Raw genomic sequence first — 16761 nt, 5'->3', positions numbered from 1 at the left:
CTGCTTCAGTTCACCAAACTATTTCCATGAGAGGCTGCTAATAACATGTATGGGAAATGTAAGCTGACTTTTCTGTGGTTCTCCTAGCCCTCTTGGAAGGAAGCTTTTCATTCAGGCTTGCCAGAAATTTTGTTCCTCTTTTTAAAGAATAAAGACTTATTTTGGAAAGTTGAGTGACAATATAAATTGCCGCACAACCCTGATGATACAATGAGCCTGCTGGCTCTCTGCTGAGAACTTTGAACTTCTCATTAAACATCTGTCTGCTAAAGGCAGATCACTTTTTGTGGCCAAGAAAGAGCTGAGAGGAAATGAAAACTGCAAACACTGGGAACAACTGGTCAAATGGCTTTAGTTCTTAACTTTATAGCCAAGCACAGGCAGCAGGCTGCCTGCAGGAAGGATGGTGGTCAGGTGGACTTCCACCTAGCTGGTGATAACAGCAGCAAAGGGCTGGCAGGAAGGTGGCATAGACACTGTACTGGCTTTTCTAGAGTGTCTTTTCTCTAATGAACTAGGAGTTGATGATGAAAAAGTTTATTTTTAACCCTGTAGCTGAGGCATAACGTTTCCAGCAGCCTGAACAAAGACATTTAAATGAGGAGGTGAAGGCGTTGGGTGACTTGATCCAGCTTGCCCTGGACGTGTTCCCAGCATGATGGGAGAGTATCTGGCACAGCTGTGTGGTGGGGACAGGACCAGTGAGTAGCTGTTTGTACCATGGCTGCTACAGTCAGCTTTGGGTACCTGGTTGCTCTGTTCATGGTGTTTACGGGTGAGTGGTGTCCCGTCACCTGGGGGAAGGCAGGGCTTGTAGTGGACCGTAACTTCACTTTGCAGCGGTGGTGGTCAAGCAGAGGGGTGGAGAGACTGACATAAAAGAATCATGAGCGCATTTTTTGAGCTCATTTTTAAGCTGCTTCGCTCCCAAGTGTGTTGGACTGCAGGCAAATTCCTTAATCCTCTATTTCTCTCAAGTTTACAGTTTAAACTTTAAAGCAGCCTGGTGCTACAGAGCTCTCACTGTGACTTTAGAAACCACAGCTGGGGAACTGTTGGTGTGGATAATTGTGTCCTTCTGGGGCAAAAGCCACTATGATCAAAGCATTTCAGTCTGAAGCTGTGAAACATCTTTGCAGCTTGGGAGCAGCGAACAGTGCAGCGGCAGCGTTAGGGCAGAACGCGGGACAAGGCAAGGACGGCTGGGTAACTGGCAGGGACCCGTGCTTGTGCCTAAATGGCAAGGCTGAAAAGACAAGCCCTTTACTGGTCATGGAGACAGTGTGGACTTCCAGGGAGTTAATCAAAATCTCTGTTGGTGTGTAAATGTGATAGACTGCTCTAAGTGCTGAATTTGGCCTGCAAAGGTGACACAGAAAACTGTACCTGAAAGCACTAGAAGCAGAACTCCGGTGGCTTCAGGTTACATCTTCCTGCATATAGACAATACTTTTGAGTTTAAATAGGGCCAGATTTTAACACTGAGGCTTTGAAAACCCCGGGGAGCAATTAGATACTTTTCCCCTGCTATTCTGCAGGGTGCAGTCTTTGCAATACTCTTGCAAATGCCCTTTATTTTAGTCAGAGCACAGCTCTCCCATGTGTCCACGAAGGTGTGCGGGTATCGTGAATGTCCGGGCTTCCAGCAGTGTCTGCTCTGTGATAGCTGCTACAGTTTCCCAAGGATCCAAGGATGTCTGCTGCAGGGAGATGAATTCAACTGTGGGCTCTGCGGAAACCTTGGCAATCCGTTTTGTACGTCTGCCTTTCTAGGGATTTAAACATGAGAAGGAATGTGTGGGTGAGACAAAGATAAACTTCTTAAAGCTTAGGCTGTTTCTACTCATTATAATTTTGAGAATTTACCAGGTTGTTTTTCAAAGGCCTTGAATAATTGCTTCTCAAAGACTGAAATATTCTTTGCATTTTTGTTTTTCAATCTTAGAAATTATAATACAAATGAGTATGCATCTCTATAGTCATCGCCTAGAAAAAGATAGTGTCTGAAAGATCTTTCTTGCAAAGTCTGTTTTGGGGGATATTTTTTAAAATGAATACATTCATGATGTATTTGCCTTTTGAAATATTTTTACACCACATAGTTACATAGAAAACTTCTGTTCTGCTTGTTATTTAAATAGTTGCCCCCCATGCTAGTATTCATCAAAACCAATGGGAAGCTATGGCATTTGTGTGGTGACGAAATGTGTCTATATACGAAAGAGACCTGGGTTTAGGGCCTCAACAGCACCACAGTCAGAGGAAACCGCAGTGTGTGTTCCTCTGGAAATGAGACAAGTAATTGGATAGAATAATCAGAGAATCAAATACACTCTTTTTATTTTAAACTTAGGTGAAAAGGCAAACCCGTTTTTTAATTTCAAGTTGCTCAGTTTTGTTAAATGAAGTCAGTATGGCCTGAAAAGTCAAATTTTTAAAACATCTGGAAACAAGGAGAAGGAGCTAGTACAAGTCTGTACCACAGCCCCGCTCCTGTTTGTATTCGCAGTGTGGAGGAAGATTGGGCAACTGCTTTTAACACTATGCATGCATGCACACACCCCCTCCATCACCTCTCCAATTATTTTGATTGGATTTTATTATTTTCCATTATAAAACATGTGTACCTTTTAAGAACAGGGAGAAGAAAGTTAAATTAGACCTTTACGTTCCAATCGTGGCAAATGTCAGGTAAACAACATGGCAGTCAGAAACGGTCTTGAGCAAAGCTGCTGCCCGCCGGGGTCTGTGCCCTCCCCGCCACCTCACTGCCCTGGTGCAGGGCTGCTGCCCACTGCGGAGGCTGCTCTGCCCCAGCAGCCATAGGGGTGAGCAAAGGGCTGCTTGTGTCATCAGGGGCATTTCCATCTGTCCTGCTGCCACGCTGTCAGCTTTGTCACAGGCTTTTACCCTGCTCCTGGAGGCTTAAGCATGACGGTAATGGGAGCTAATTGAAGTTTTCCTGGGAATTAATACTTAAGGTTGCTCTTAATCGTAAACTAATTTATGCTGAACCACTGATGGCAGGCTGTGACACAGATAAATTGTATAAATGGAAATTTATTGAAGTAGAAGGGATTTTTTTCCATTAAGCATTTGCCAACAAGGGAAAATGGGAAGAACTGGCCCCAGTGAATATCAGCCTTAGGATGTTTCCTTTGGGCCAGAGCTGACCCCCAGTCTGAGAGGCTAATTCTTCATTCAGGCAATTAGATGCTGCCTCGCCTTGATCATCGTGTTTTAGAAATCTGTTTTGAGATTTGCATAAACTGCCATTCTGCTTCTAACTTGTAACCCGTGCTCTGTCACTCACTGGTAAATCCACTCTTCTGTTGGGGATAAAGGGTGTTGAGATGCCATGGGTTGTTCCCTCAGGATGATCTGCTGCTTACAACCCCACGTCACCACCCTGTCCTTGTTGCCTGAAGGCAGCACTGGTACAAGGTGAGTTCTATAAGCATTTCCTGAAGGATTTTTGTGCATTTTATCTGAACGTTTCTTGAAAATCTCCTGGTCTGGCTTGTCAGTCATTGCAACTGCTGGTATACAAACCAGATGAGAGATGGAAACTTCCAGGGTGCTTTGAAGTCTGCAACGCTTATATGTGTTTCTTCTGTGGAGCTATTGAGACCTGATTTGAAAACCTTTGCTCTCATAAACAATTTTTGTCTCAAATGTGAATTTCAGATTCCCTCTTTCATCTGCAGTATGCTATATATAAACATGACAGATCTGAAGGTACCAAGCCCCTAGACAGGTCTCATAATTGTTGTGCACCATTCCTGACTCACACTCAGAGCTGACAGCAAAATACTAATTTCTATTTTCCAGTTTTTCCAATATACCTGGCTCAGCTAATCCATATGTTGTTACAAAAAGTGGCAGTTGAACAGCAGTTGCTTATGATACTTTGGCTGAAGAGGTAGCGTGTGGAAAAACAATTAGTCATAAGAATGTTTTAAAGCTGGTTCAGGTGTTTCCCTCTGAAGAATTAGCTCTTATTCACGAAGGGTCATTGATTATTTTTATTTATTTGGTTTTCTCTGTTGATGGCTTTGCTTTGTTTAAAGCTATTGTTTAGAATTGTTTTGTTCCTTTTGATAAGATACTCTTTGAAAACATCATCTGATTATCATCTTCCAGGATACATATTTAAAAACGTGGCTTTGCAAAGCTGCTGTTATACTTTATGCATGTTCAAAAAACAGTAGAGGAAAGGAAGTCGTGTCCAGGTAACTCATCTTTTCAAATCCTTCCAAGTGCTTTCAAACCCTATATAAAGCAGGACATAACAAAGAAAAGAAAGAGGAAGCACAGTCTTAATTTTTAAAGCATTGTACTGGATTTAGAAGATCCAGGCTGAGACTCCAGCTCAGTGGTAGGATTTCTACCTTACCTTTTGGTAGGTTACTGGAACAGAGAGTTGCAAAGCTGCCAAATTATTCTTTCACCAGGACGGCTGGGTGTGTTGAAACTAGAGTAACAGTGCACCGATCACAGCAAGAGCATGGGTTCTGCTTTGAATGAGTGTGTGTGTGTGCTCTAACACACGCCTTACACTAACATAATCCTGTGATTGGGCATTTGCTGAGAAGGTCCCAGGTGAAATTCTCTTCTGTTTGATTATGACCAAAGATTTGAACGTGTTTTGGAGGTAGCACCTGAATGAGGGAGGTTTTAGCTGTTCTGGGCAGGGATAACATTGATGTCCTTCTCCTTTCTCAAAGTATCTTGGTTTCACTTTGCTGCAGCATGGGAAGGATTTTGAGATATCAGACTCCTTTGTAGTGGGAAAAGTAATTTTTTTTCTTGAGCTTTGTGAATTGCTTAACACATCAGAGCTTCTATACCCTGGCCCTTAAAATGAAAGGAGAAGGATTATTTTGTTTCTCAGTCACTGTCTTTGTTTGGACTTTAAGCTCTTTGGGGGAGATATTTCTGCATGCAGAGTACCTGTTGTAACACTGTGCTGTTTGGTTATTGTCTTGTTATTGTATTATGGAGAATCAGCATCAAGACAAATATTTGTCAAATGTTGTCCTCTTTCAGAAGAACATAGTGAACCGACGTTCAAATGCTGAAACCTTTGCCTTCTCCAGCACAAAATAGTGATTCGTAATTATACAGGAATCTCTCAGGGTTTGCATTTTAAACATTACATTGTATCTTGTGAGCCATGTGAATATTACCAGACTTTTGTAAAGCACGGCTGAAGCATGGTGCTCTTGCGGCAGAACAGCTGACCTGTGGCGGAGTGGGTCCCCACTGCGATTACTTGTCCTGCACAGGCAAGTGAGATGCAGGGATTTAGCCAAGGACCCCTGGCAGATGCTGGCCAGAAAAAAGGGCTGGATCCAGAGCCTTTGAACTCAACTTTGTTGCCTTCTTCAGTTTGGGAGAAGGTTATGTTTGAGAGACAGACCCATGCCAAATTCAGCTAAGCAGTTGCAGTAGAAGCTGTAGGGGCCACTTTACCCTCGGATTATCATCCTTGAGCAGTTTCTCTTTGAAAATGTCCTGTGTAAAATCAGAGATTTAACTCTGTACACAAAGAATCATAGAATCTTTTAGGTTGGAAAAGACCTTTAAGATCACCAAGTCCAACTATTGACGTAGCACTGCCAAGTCCACCACTAAACCATGTCCTTACATGTCACATCTACACGTTTTTTAAACACTTCCAGGCATGGAGACTCAACCACCTCCCTGGGCAGCCTGTCCCAATGCTTGACTACCCTTTCAGGGAAGAGTTTTTTCCTAATATCCAATCTAAACCTCCCCTGGTGCAACTTGAGGCCATTTCCTCTTGTCCGGTCATTTGTTATCTGGGAAAAGAGACCAATACTCCCACCTGCCTACAGCCTCCTTTCAGGTAGTTGTAGAGAGCAATAAGGTCCCCCTTGGAGCCTCCTCTCCAGGCTAAACAACCCTGGTTTCCTCAGCTGCTTCTTATAAGCCTCCAGACCCTTCACCAGCTTCATTGCCCTTCTCTGGACACACTCCAGCACCTCAATGTCTTTCTTGATGTGAGGGCCCCAATGCTGAACACAGGATTTGAGGAGCAGCCTCACCAGGGCCGAGTACAGGGGGACAATCCCTTCCCTTGTCCTGCTGGCCACGCTGTTTCTGATACAAGCCAGGATGCTGTTGGCCTTCTTGGCCACCTGGGCACACTGCTGGCTCATGTTCAGCTGGCTGTTGACCAACAGCCCCAGGTCCTTTCCCACCAGGCACTTTCCAGCCTCTCTGCCCCAGCCTGTGGCGCTGTGTGGGGCTGGTGTGACCCAGGTGCAGGACCCGGCACGGAGCCTTGTTGAACCTCATACAATTGGCCTCGGCCCATCAGTCCAGCCTGTCCAGATCCCTCTGCAGAGCTTGCCTGCCCCCCAGCAGATCAACACTGCCACCCAACTTGGTGTGATCTGCAAACTTACTGAGGGTGCACTTGATCTCTGTGTCCAGATCGTCGATAAAGATATCAAACAGGACTGGCCCCAATACTGAGCCCTGGGGAACACCGCTTGTGGCTCTCTGCCAACTGAATTTAACTCTGTCCACCACCACTCTTGGGGTCCAGCCACCCAGCCAGGTTTTTACCCAGCATGAAGTACACCCATCCAAACCATGAGCATCCAGGTTTCTCCAGGAGAATGCTGTGGGACACAGTGTCAAAACCTTTACTAAGCTCTAGGTAGACAACATCCACAGCCTTTCCCTCATTCACTAGACAGGTTGCCTTATCATAGAAGGTGATCAGGTTTTTCAAGCAGGATCTGCCTTTCCTAAACTCATGCTGACCAGGCCTGTCATTCATAATATTACAAGCAAAACTTGGCTTGCAGTTGGAGGTAGTTACCAAAGTCCAATAGTGATGGTGGGATAGAATCTGGAAGTGCTGTTTCCCTTGTTGCAGGCATACACAGTCTGCACAAACCCTGGCTTTTCCATCCCCTTCCGTTCTTTCCTTCAGTCCTGGTTTTGTGTTCTGCCTCTGGTTTTTCTCTCTCTGGTTTGGGGAAATGGAGAAATTCCTTGTTTCTGTCCTCAGTAACCACATAAGCTTCCTTCAAAAAATCTCTCCATCAAAGACTTTATGCCTTACAGAATAGGTGTCTAACCTTGTACAGGCTTGAAAGTAAATAAAAAGTAAGTAACAGAGCTTCTTCCTTCATTATACAAATATCAAAAGAACAATTTCCAGATTTTTCTGGAGGAACCTGGGAACATCCTTCTCTTCAGTGAAAACTGCTGGTTACATATGTGTTTTTTCTCTCTGCTAATGGCTAACAAGCATTGCTAGATGGTAACAATTAATTTGGTTATTTTTAAAAACAGCTTTCCTCATAGTAAATTAATTACAAAACTTGCACTAGTGACCATGTTAAATACTATCAGCATCAAAAAAAGTCAGCGTGGATTTTAAGAGTCGAATATCCCTTATCCTAAAAGGTACTTGCAACTATGCTGTGAAGACCTGTTATTTTACATGGCTGTGTAGATCAGAACAGACTTTGAAATTGTCTCACACATACTAAGACATGCTACCTTTTGTACTTTGAGGTTTTTTTAACCTTTAAAGTTTTCAGACACCAAAGCTTCACTAGTAGGTATTGTAAGTGAGTTTGTATAAGTGCTCCTCAACATGACAGCCAATGGATGTGTATAATTATAGACCGTTGCATAGGGAGAGATTCATAAATAGCTGATCTGTAGCTGGGAATGGTTTTGAGGTGTAACCTTGAGACTGACTTGTATGCATGAAAATCATGTTGAAGATTGAGTGAGTAGCTATTAGTAAGACAAGATGAAAAATATTTTTGCCCTGCTGGCTGACCTTCTGCAGATCGAGGTGGGTTTTCCACAGAGAGTTGCTAGCAAGAAGGAGAACGGGTTATGCAATTTGTTGTTTTAATTTGCATATTTATTCAAGTGCATCTTCCCAGTGACCTCTTAATAGCTGAGCAGCGTCAGATGACAGTGCTTTTGCTGTTACTGATGTCTGCCAGGGTATCAGGCTGGCTTGTTCAGGAGACAGGGCGGACCAGGCTGGATTCCTACACAGGCAGAAGCGGTCAGTGGGGTTAAAGGAAAAAAACCTTCTGACCTGGCTCATAACTAGAGCGTTCATACATATATCTTTAATTTCATGGAGTGGGGCAGAGGGGCTAGGAGGGATGAGCAACAACCCAAGTGTTACCAAGGATCTGGGTCTGGCCTTGGTGAGAGTGAAAATCTTTTGGTTGCTCAAGCCAAAGCTTGTGAGACTTGCCTGGCACTGAGGAGAACTGGGTTTGGGTACAGCCATAGAGGAGACATCCCTGCTGCCACTCGTGCTGCTTACTGGTGATGTAACTGTGCACTGAAGCTGGGGGAGCAAGTCCATTTGCAAACAGCAAAAAGAAGCTTTCACAAGTCGTGGGGGCCCAGGATGGGAATCGAACTGACTCCGCACCTCATGCAAGTTCAAAGCCACTTAAGAACTTGTGCTTTGGTGTTCCTGTCTTTACCGTTAAATGAGATGTGCTGCTTCTTCATGATAAATTTAGATTCCCAAGGAGTTTGGGTTTAAGTACTTCCATGTTCTTAGAAATTTGGGGGGCATTGTTATTAATGCAAAAGCTGTTCTAGTGTGGAGTAGAAGCAATCGTCTGGTTTCACATTCACCAGCAGCAATCACCCAGCAGTAGCAGTCTTTACCTGTTTTGTGACGGATTGTCTGCAGTTCGAGATTCACTGTAGGAATGGCCATCTCTTTAATACCAACTTGTGTTTTGTGGTTTTTTTTTAGTTTTTTGTTTTAAAAAACTTGTGTTCTCAAATTTTGATTTCCTCATTTATATTAATAACTTGGATGTGGTATTGCATCGTGCCAGCTGCATATTTGAGAAACAATTTGCTCTTATCCAAACTCTGAAATATTCTTGCAGCTCAGCTGGATCAAATTAAATTTTAATTTAAAAAATAATGCATGATCTGTTTACTTGAAGAAAAACATTGCAAAGCAATGAACTAGTGAATTAAATACAAATTTGGGAAAATAATGCAATATAAATACGCTAGCTATACAGAATATTTTTGAGAACTGGATTTCTGTTAGGCTTCTGTTTGGATTTTATTTAAAAGCAGTGGTTTTAAACACTTAGGGAGTGTAAACTTCTGCTGATAATGTGGCCAAGAAGAGTCTTTTGAAAAGTACACTCAACCTTAGGAGTATTAGCAAGTGGAGCAGAAGCAGACAGGCAGGAGCAAGCAAGAAACCACAGTGTTTCCTTGATGTTCACTTCTTTCTTCTCCTTTTCCTTGGAAAAATACATGCTTTTTATGCTATTATTATCTGCACTATAGAGAGAACTTTTGGTATCCTTTTAATAAATTAATTTAATAATGAAATAGACCTAGATAAGATATGAATATTTATGCTCAGCAGTTTCTTCCTAAGGGTAATGAGTTTTGATAAATTAAATAATGTTTAAGGTTTTTAAATACTGTCTTATTTTCAAAAAAACATCTTACTGTATAAACATGGATTCTGTCTTGTTTTGTCACTGATGTCCTTACCAACCAGATTTCAAAAGCAAAACACAGAAAGATAATTTTGTGTCTCTCTCTCTTTCTCCTTGTCTAGATTATCAGCGTCTGATGACGGTGGCAGAGGGGATTACAACGCTGCTGTTCCCTTTTCAGTGGCAGCATGTCTATGTCCCCATCCTTCCTGCCTCTCTCCTGCATTTTCTGGATGCTCCTGTTCCCTACCTGATGGGGCTGCAGTCCAAGGAGGGAACCGACCGCTCCAAGCTGGAGCTGCCTCAGGAGGTCAGTCTCCACCTTTGGGGTTGTTACTCTGGAACACGTTACTAATATTTTCGTGAATGTCTGCTGGAAAGTGCCATGCCTGGTGTTAGGAGGCTTTTGTGGCACTGTGAAGACCGCTTGCCAGGAGGAGTGAGAGAGCAGAGGAGGTCTCCGAAGCCCTTCTTGGCCCATTTCTGACTTTAATGAGTACCGCTAATTATCTAGATTTCTAAATGCTTCTCCTGCTTCTTGCTGTGATGCTGAAAGTTTCTCTGCTTTCCCTGCATCACATGCTTCACCAGGTTTTGTTAACCTTTTGTGAGTGTCACAGTCCTATTGACAGAACTAAAGAACATTTCATTTGGGGATGGTCCCTGTGAATCCGGATCTCAGGTGCAGTTGTTAGATGGTGTCACCTGTCCCCATCCTCCTGCTGCAGCTGAGAAGCGTGCCCCATCCCTCCAGCCTCATCTCACCCTCGGGTGAGCCTGTGTGTTCCTTGCTGGGTTGAGGTCTTATTACTAGACCAGCATCCTGGCCTCAAACGAACCAGATTTGCGTTAATACTGTGCCTGCAAACCACTTAGAGGCATACACGCATGTGTACTTTCAAAATATTGACTCACTCCAATGATAGTCTTTTGAAGATCTTCTGTCCTGTGCAATGGGAAGGGAAAACTTTTCCTGGTCTATCAATTCTTTCCACAGAGAAAAAAGGGAAAGCAATGTTGTCCTAATCTAGGTCTTAAAATCACTGGTGTTAGAGAATGAAATGGAAGCTTTTCCCCTCAAAATTTGACCAAGATGATTAGAACTGCTTCGCGTTTTAACCTGACCACTGACCACTCTCTGTATTGCAAAGTCTTTGGGCTATGGCTAGCCTGTCTGCACTTGAGATGGTGGCTGGACCTGTCTCTTGAGCATGCCATGCTTTTTAACTTGGCTTTCTTCTTAAAATCCGTGGGAACCCTAAGAATAACTGTTTGTATGGCTGTAACATCTCGTGACAGTGGCAGCACCGTGCTCAGCTCCATCTGGAGACCTCTCCTGGAGGCAGAGTCCCGAAGGCTTGCAAATAGGTGCTCTGACAGAAGGCAGGTGGGAGCAGCAGCAGAGGAGAGTATGCAGGAGCAGGAGTTGGTATGTGGAAGGGGAAGGGTAAACACAGGGCAAGGATAACACAGTTTTTAAAAGAGATCTATTTGAAGTGTTAGGTGGAGGTGACTGATTCTTAGCCTCGGTGGCATGTAACAGTGCAAATCAGGTCTTACCTCATGAATGCAATGGCCCAATCACATGAAATTAATTGTATGAAATTTGCATTGGTGTGGAAACAAAGCTGGTACCTAGCTACGCTTTTCAGTTAAACCATGCTAATATTGTGTAATTACTGTGATTTTTAAAATTATTAGTCACATGCTTTTAGTTAGCAGATTAAGCTGTCACTTTCCTTAAATTAAGATTTTAATGCAATAGGCTTGCAGCATCACTGAAATAACAAATTCAGTATCACCAGTGAGGGAAAAGGAATAGTAGGGTGGAAATTGGCCCCCCTCCCATTATGATGTTTAACAAACAAGTTAAAAATATCAGCATTTATGAACAGCACAGGTCCAGTAACTGTGGGTGAGGGAAAGAAAGAAGGGGTATTGAACCAGGAAGATCTTGAATCTCAAATTCCTATAGACAATTAAAACCAGAATATCCTTCAATGTGCAAGCAGTGATGAAGCACTGCTTGCTTTAGCGTTCCTTTATTGTTCAGGCCAGGGGCTAGCTTTTCAAGCTCTTGCTCTAAATATAAACCATTTGTTTGTTAGAGATAAAAATTCTAACAACTGGCCATCATGCTGTCTTAAGGTTACTAATCTCTCTGCATTAACTTTAATCATCAGATGTTTTTGAAGAGAGAAGTGAGACCAATTCCCCAAGGGTTTTTTTGAATCGCAATCTCATTTTTCAAATTTTGTAAATGATATGCAGAGCTGAAATTAAAAAGCCTTTGAAATGAAATATTGATAGATAAGAAGACAGTCCTTGAGCTAAAGAACCGTACCAACACATAGCACAACTCTTTAATAGCTGTATGGTTAAGTAAAGCAAATTGGTTTTTATGAAGAAATGCTTTTCTTTGTACAGTCCAAATTTATTGTGAAAAAGTGAGCTGAAGGGACATTTCTGCTTAACTAAATGAGTCCTAATACCCTTTAAAGTATCTATGTGAAAGGTGATTCATGTCAAACGTCCCTGAAACATCCGATAACAGTGTTTGCTGTGGAATATATTGTTCTGCTGAAAAATAACCTCCTCAGAAAAGGAGGAAAAGTCCTTTCTGTTAGCATATTCTGAAGATTAGTTGGTTTGGTGACAAAAACGTCGTGTTTGGTAAGAAGTAGAAAACAGTAAAAGTGCCTTGGAGAAGGCAGAGGAGTTGTGCTGATGGCCAAGTCAGGCTAACAAAGACCTGCTGCTGCTGCTGGCGCTGCTGCTGCCCTGTGGATTTCTGCATCTCCTGTTCTGCAGCTTTATGCCAGGGTAAAACCTGTCAGGGCTCAGCACCTTGGGAATCTGACCTGGTTTAAGATTTTATTCAGCACAGTGCACTCAGAGAGTGAATTTCAGATGTAAGCCGTGGTTCAGAAAAGATCGATTACTGTTTTTCATGCTGCTATTATTCCTGAGGGTGCATTTGCAGTGTAATTAATTTTTATGTAGGATTCTTCCACCCTCCCATTGACTATTTCTTAGTAAAAGTATCTGCTCTGCTAGATTCATGTCTTCACTTAGCTTTAATCTCATGGGCTGAGATCCATCTCCATTCATAGCAAAGCTGTCTAAGAGCACGCTGTTTAAATCTCGGGCAGAGGAATTGCCAAGATTAAAAGCCTCCACAGAAACGAGGGGTAAGGGGGAGTAGGGTTAACCTCCAGTGGACAAGCTATGCTCAGACATGATCCCAAAGGACTTGCATGGGACCCTCTTTTGTGGTTTTGCTTGTAACAGTGTCATCTTTCTCACTGAACATCTCGTTCCTTGATAGTATGGCTACAGAGGCTTCTTGCAGTTGGATCCTGGTAAAATAAACATGCCCTTGAAATGCAGTAATTCACACAAACAGTACTTACGTGGGCTGAGAAGTGGTGCTGCACATCCTGCTTGCTGGTGTGTCCTTGGCTGGTCTGGGAGGGGATATCAAATCTTTGTAGTGGGAAGCTGAGGATTTGCAAGTCCTGGGGAAACAGGAGAGAGCAGGAGGCTTGATTTATTCATTAAATCATTGCCCTCAGCTTTACTGAAGTCTGAAATGTCATAGGCTAGTCAACACAGTTAAAGTCTCCTGTAAAGTCTTACCCTTCTGTCTGGAAACACCCTAGGAAAATAGGACTACTTAGCAGAGGAGCCAATTCAGTGCTGAGCGTCCATGTTGATTTTTTTCTTTGTATTTCAGGCAAATTTGTGCTTTGTAGACATCGATAACCATTTCATCGAACTACCAGAGGAGTTCCCCCAGTTCCCCAACAAGCTGGAGTTTATCCAGGAAATCTCTGAGGTTCTCCTGCAGTTTGGGATCCCACCAGAGGGCAACCTGCACTGCAGCAACAGTGCCACCAAACTCAAGAACCTGGTTCTTAGTGACTTGGTGAATGACAAGAAGAATGGGAACATCCCCAGCAATGCCTTCAACATGTACGAGCTGCTGAAAGGCAACGAGACGATCGCCCGCTTACAGGCCCTCGCCAAAAGAACGGGCGTGACAATGGAAAAAATGACCATCACGGCTCCCCTCGTGGAGAAGGATAAGGATGGGAAGTTGCCATGTGAGGAGGTGGAACTGAGGGACTACAAACTGAATGTGCAGCTCCGTGAGGTTTTCGCCAACCGCTTCACACAGATGTTTGCAGACTACGAGGCTTTCGTCATTCAGGCTGCCCCCGATATGGAGTCATGGCTCACAAACAGGGAACAAATGCAAAACTTTGACAAAGTAAAGATAGCTGCCTATTCATTTTTCCATCTGAAAGTGCTTTTGGGAGGGAGGGAGAATGGCTATATTACATATATGTAGCCTAGGTACTCTTTAATCCACCGTTCTTCGTCTGCCTCACTGAGAGATTTGTCCATTTTGATTTGGCAGGGTCAGATCACCTGCCAAAGTAAATTGATGCAGATCCACCAAGGTGGTCAGAGCCAACCTGGCTTGTACGAACCAAGCTGGCTGGCTTCTGCCTAGCTGGTGAGGGTTCTCCCGTGGGTTTGGGGGAAGGATAGCAATGGAAAGTGACTTTTTTTTACTTTCTTTTCTTTTTTGTTTGCTGAGACGAGAGGTGCACACATAAGTCAAAACATAAATCTGGTTTTTCTTGTTTCCTAATATCACAATAGAACTTTTTGTTAATGGCTAGTATTATTCTGCAGAAGGCTATCACATCGTTATGGCAGAGGAGTCCCATGAAAAGGAAGCTGAAATTATAAATGGGGAAATAGAGACTGTAGGCTAGAAAAGGAATGAGAAATGTTGAGATGCTTGCACAGTTATTATTTCCAAGTGACTCTGCAAAGTAGATAGCATTCTTAGCCATCAGCTTTTTCAGATACAAGTCCTTCTCTAACAAGAATGGTAGAAGGATGAAGAGTCAGAAACAGAGTAAATATTGATCTGAGTCAGATAAAAAAAATGCTGCCATCCCTTTTATTGGTCATGTTTGTATTCAGGCACCGAGCTGTGCAGCATTCAACAGGAAGGGGTCATTTAGGCAATCTCTGCTAGTACTTTTACAATGAAATGGGCTGTTAAGGTTAGGGTTTCCAAAGCTCAGTTAGAGACTTAGGCACACACTCAGTTTAAATTGGAAATTCATTACTAATTGCCCTGAGTAATTTCACAAAAGAGCATTAGCTGAAGAGCACTGTACACCCCTTTGTGTATGACACCTTAATAAGCAATCCAGTCCCCAGCAGGGATGCGCAGACCAGAAGTCCCAAGTGGGCACACGTGGTGGTGGTCTGCTGTGGGTTACACGGGGCTTGTTCCTGCAGGCGGTAGCTGCTAGGCTACTTTGAAAAAGCTGGCAGCACAGTAACTTCATTTTCCCTTTACCGTAGCTGTCACAAACCCTTCCCGACTGCTTATTTCTCACAGTTGTGGACCAAATACGCGACCCCCAAACCAGGCCCCTTCATAGACAGATTCACATCTCTCTGAGAGCTGTTTTTGTGGTGGGGAAGCCTTGCCCAAGCCTTCCTGCTGGCTGCTGGGTCGGTTCTCTGCCAAAGGATGGCTCATTGTGTCAATGTCGGGTGGGAACGTGGCACTAATGAGCTGTTCTGTATTTCAGGCTTCCTTCCTTTCGGACCAACCTGAGCCTTACCTCCCATTCCTTTCACACTTCATCGAAACACAGATGTTCGCAACCTTCATAGACAATAAGATAATCTCCCAGTGGGAAGAGAAGGACCCTTTTCTGCGAGTTTTTGACTCCCGAATTGAGAAAATAAGGCTGTATAATGTAAGGGCCCCTGCACTGCGGACATCCAACTATCAGAAATGCAGCACTTTGAAAGAAGCAGGTACGTTCGGACAGGCTAGTAAAATATTCAAAAGAACAATGTCAGCCGCAAAGAAATATAGGCCCTCAGTCATCTGAGCACTGCAGCTGGTGAGGAAGCCCCAGAGCTACCTGAGGAGGACTCAGCAGTGTCCTTATTTTCCCTAGGCAAAAACTTCAGTATGCTTTTAAACACCAAAACCAGCAGGTGCCTTTACCTTCCCTTCGAGCTCTCCTAGGCTAGTGCCTTTAATAAACACAAACCAAACCACAGAGCTGGGCTCGCTCACCATTTCTCATTTCAGGCAGCTCCTCTTCCATTGCCAGGAGAGCTTTCCTGCACTGTGGTGGTGGGACCACCGCCAGCCACACTGAGGAGCTGAGCCCTAGTGTCTGCTCCACTGGCCTTGCCTCCCGCTTCCCGTAAAAAGACCTTTTTTTGCCTTATGTCATTTGGTTAGAGCAGCGGGGGATGCTGAGGACATAATCCTGTGTGGCATATTTAGTAGCTCCAGCAATAGTTGCTCAGAGTTAATGAACGCCGTGTACTGAAGATTTGGATTTTTTTCCATTACAGTCACAGGAGGCATTTTCAAATTATACTTGAGTTCCTTACTGTTCAAGTATTTGTTTCATTTCCAAGCAATACAGGGAAATTATATTCTTAAATTTGTTGGGACACATATTAATGAACTGGGGCAAACACATTTCTCATGGCTTTTTTTTGTTTAATTCCTTCAGAGTGTTTTACTTGATACAAATATGGCAGAAATAAAAATCCTGTGTCTGCTTAACTTTTTCTATCTAAAACCAATTCTAATTTGCAGGTCGGCTGTCTATTCAGCGTCTAGTTTTGGTAGATATTGTGGCACCGGAACCTCATTTTCTATCTTGTGAAAAGCAGCAAACTGATAGTAATATCAATTTTACTTCGTATTTCCCATTCACACTATATGTGACCCTAGCACTGATCCAGCACCTGTTTGTTTAACCTTCTATTTTCAGAACCCTTCAAACCCTCTGACCCCACACTGCCTGGTCCTTTTCTCCAAAATAAAAGCCTGTGAAGTTATTTGCTTCTTTAGAGGGGAAAGCTGCTTAGTTTCTGGTGGTAGTATATGTAAATCTTGTAACAGTTTCATTCCCATCACAGTTTTCTAAAACAGGAAATGAGTTCTGTGTTGTTCTTGACAAATGAAAAATGGATTTAGTTTCTGCATTTTGCATATTTATTCACTTGTGATATGCTGAAAAGAATGGGCCTGCCCAGTAATGGATTGAATTTTTAATTCAAAAAATTGAATATTTAAGTTGCTAATAAGTGCTGATTTCCCCCATACACCTCCTTTCCCCTTCCCCTCACAGTGCATCTGACTCAATGTTGAGAGGGTGACAGATTTTATTTTCATCCTGCTCGAGATCTG

At 43.2% G+C, this 16761-nt stretch overlaps 1 protein-coding gene across 5 annotated transcripts in view; it reads left to right on the top strand.

Annotated features, from left to right (window-relative positions):
• Positions 1 to 16761, top strand: part of DENND5B (DENN domain containing 5B) — a 118950-nt gene that overhangs the window by 64441 nt on the left and 37748 nt on the right. For 4 of the 5 annotated variants that reach the window (XM_040595267.1, XM_040595265.1, XM_040595266.1 and 1 more), the window contains 3 exons: positions 9626 to 9813; positions 13240 to 13776; positions 15128 to 15359. In XM_040595267.1, coding sequence (XP_040451201.1) covers positions 9626 to 9813; positions 13240 to 13776; positions 15128 to 15359 — 957 coding nt within the window. Of the gene's footprint in view, positions 1 to 9625; positions 9814 to 13239; positions 13777 to 15127; positions 15360 to 16164; positions 16252 to 16761 lie in introns of all 5 variants that reach the window. The other variant, XM_040595268.1, reaches the window with a different exon arrangement.

This window comes from Falco naumanni, chromosome 5, assembly GCF_017639655.2.
Source record: "Falco naumanni isolate bFalNau1 chromosome 5, bFalNau1.pat, whole genome shotgun sequence".
Taxonomy (NCBI): Eukaryota; Metazoa; Chordata; class Aves; order Falconiformes; family Falconidae; genus Falco; species Falco naumanni.
Note: the sequence above shows the minus strand (reverse complement) of the source record. Positions and strands in the feature narration are given on the sequence as shown.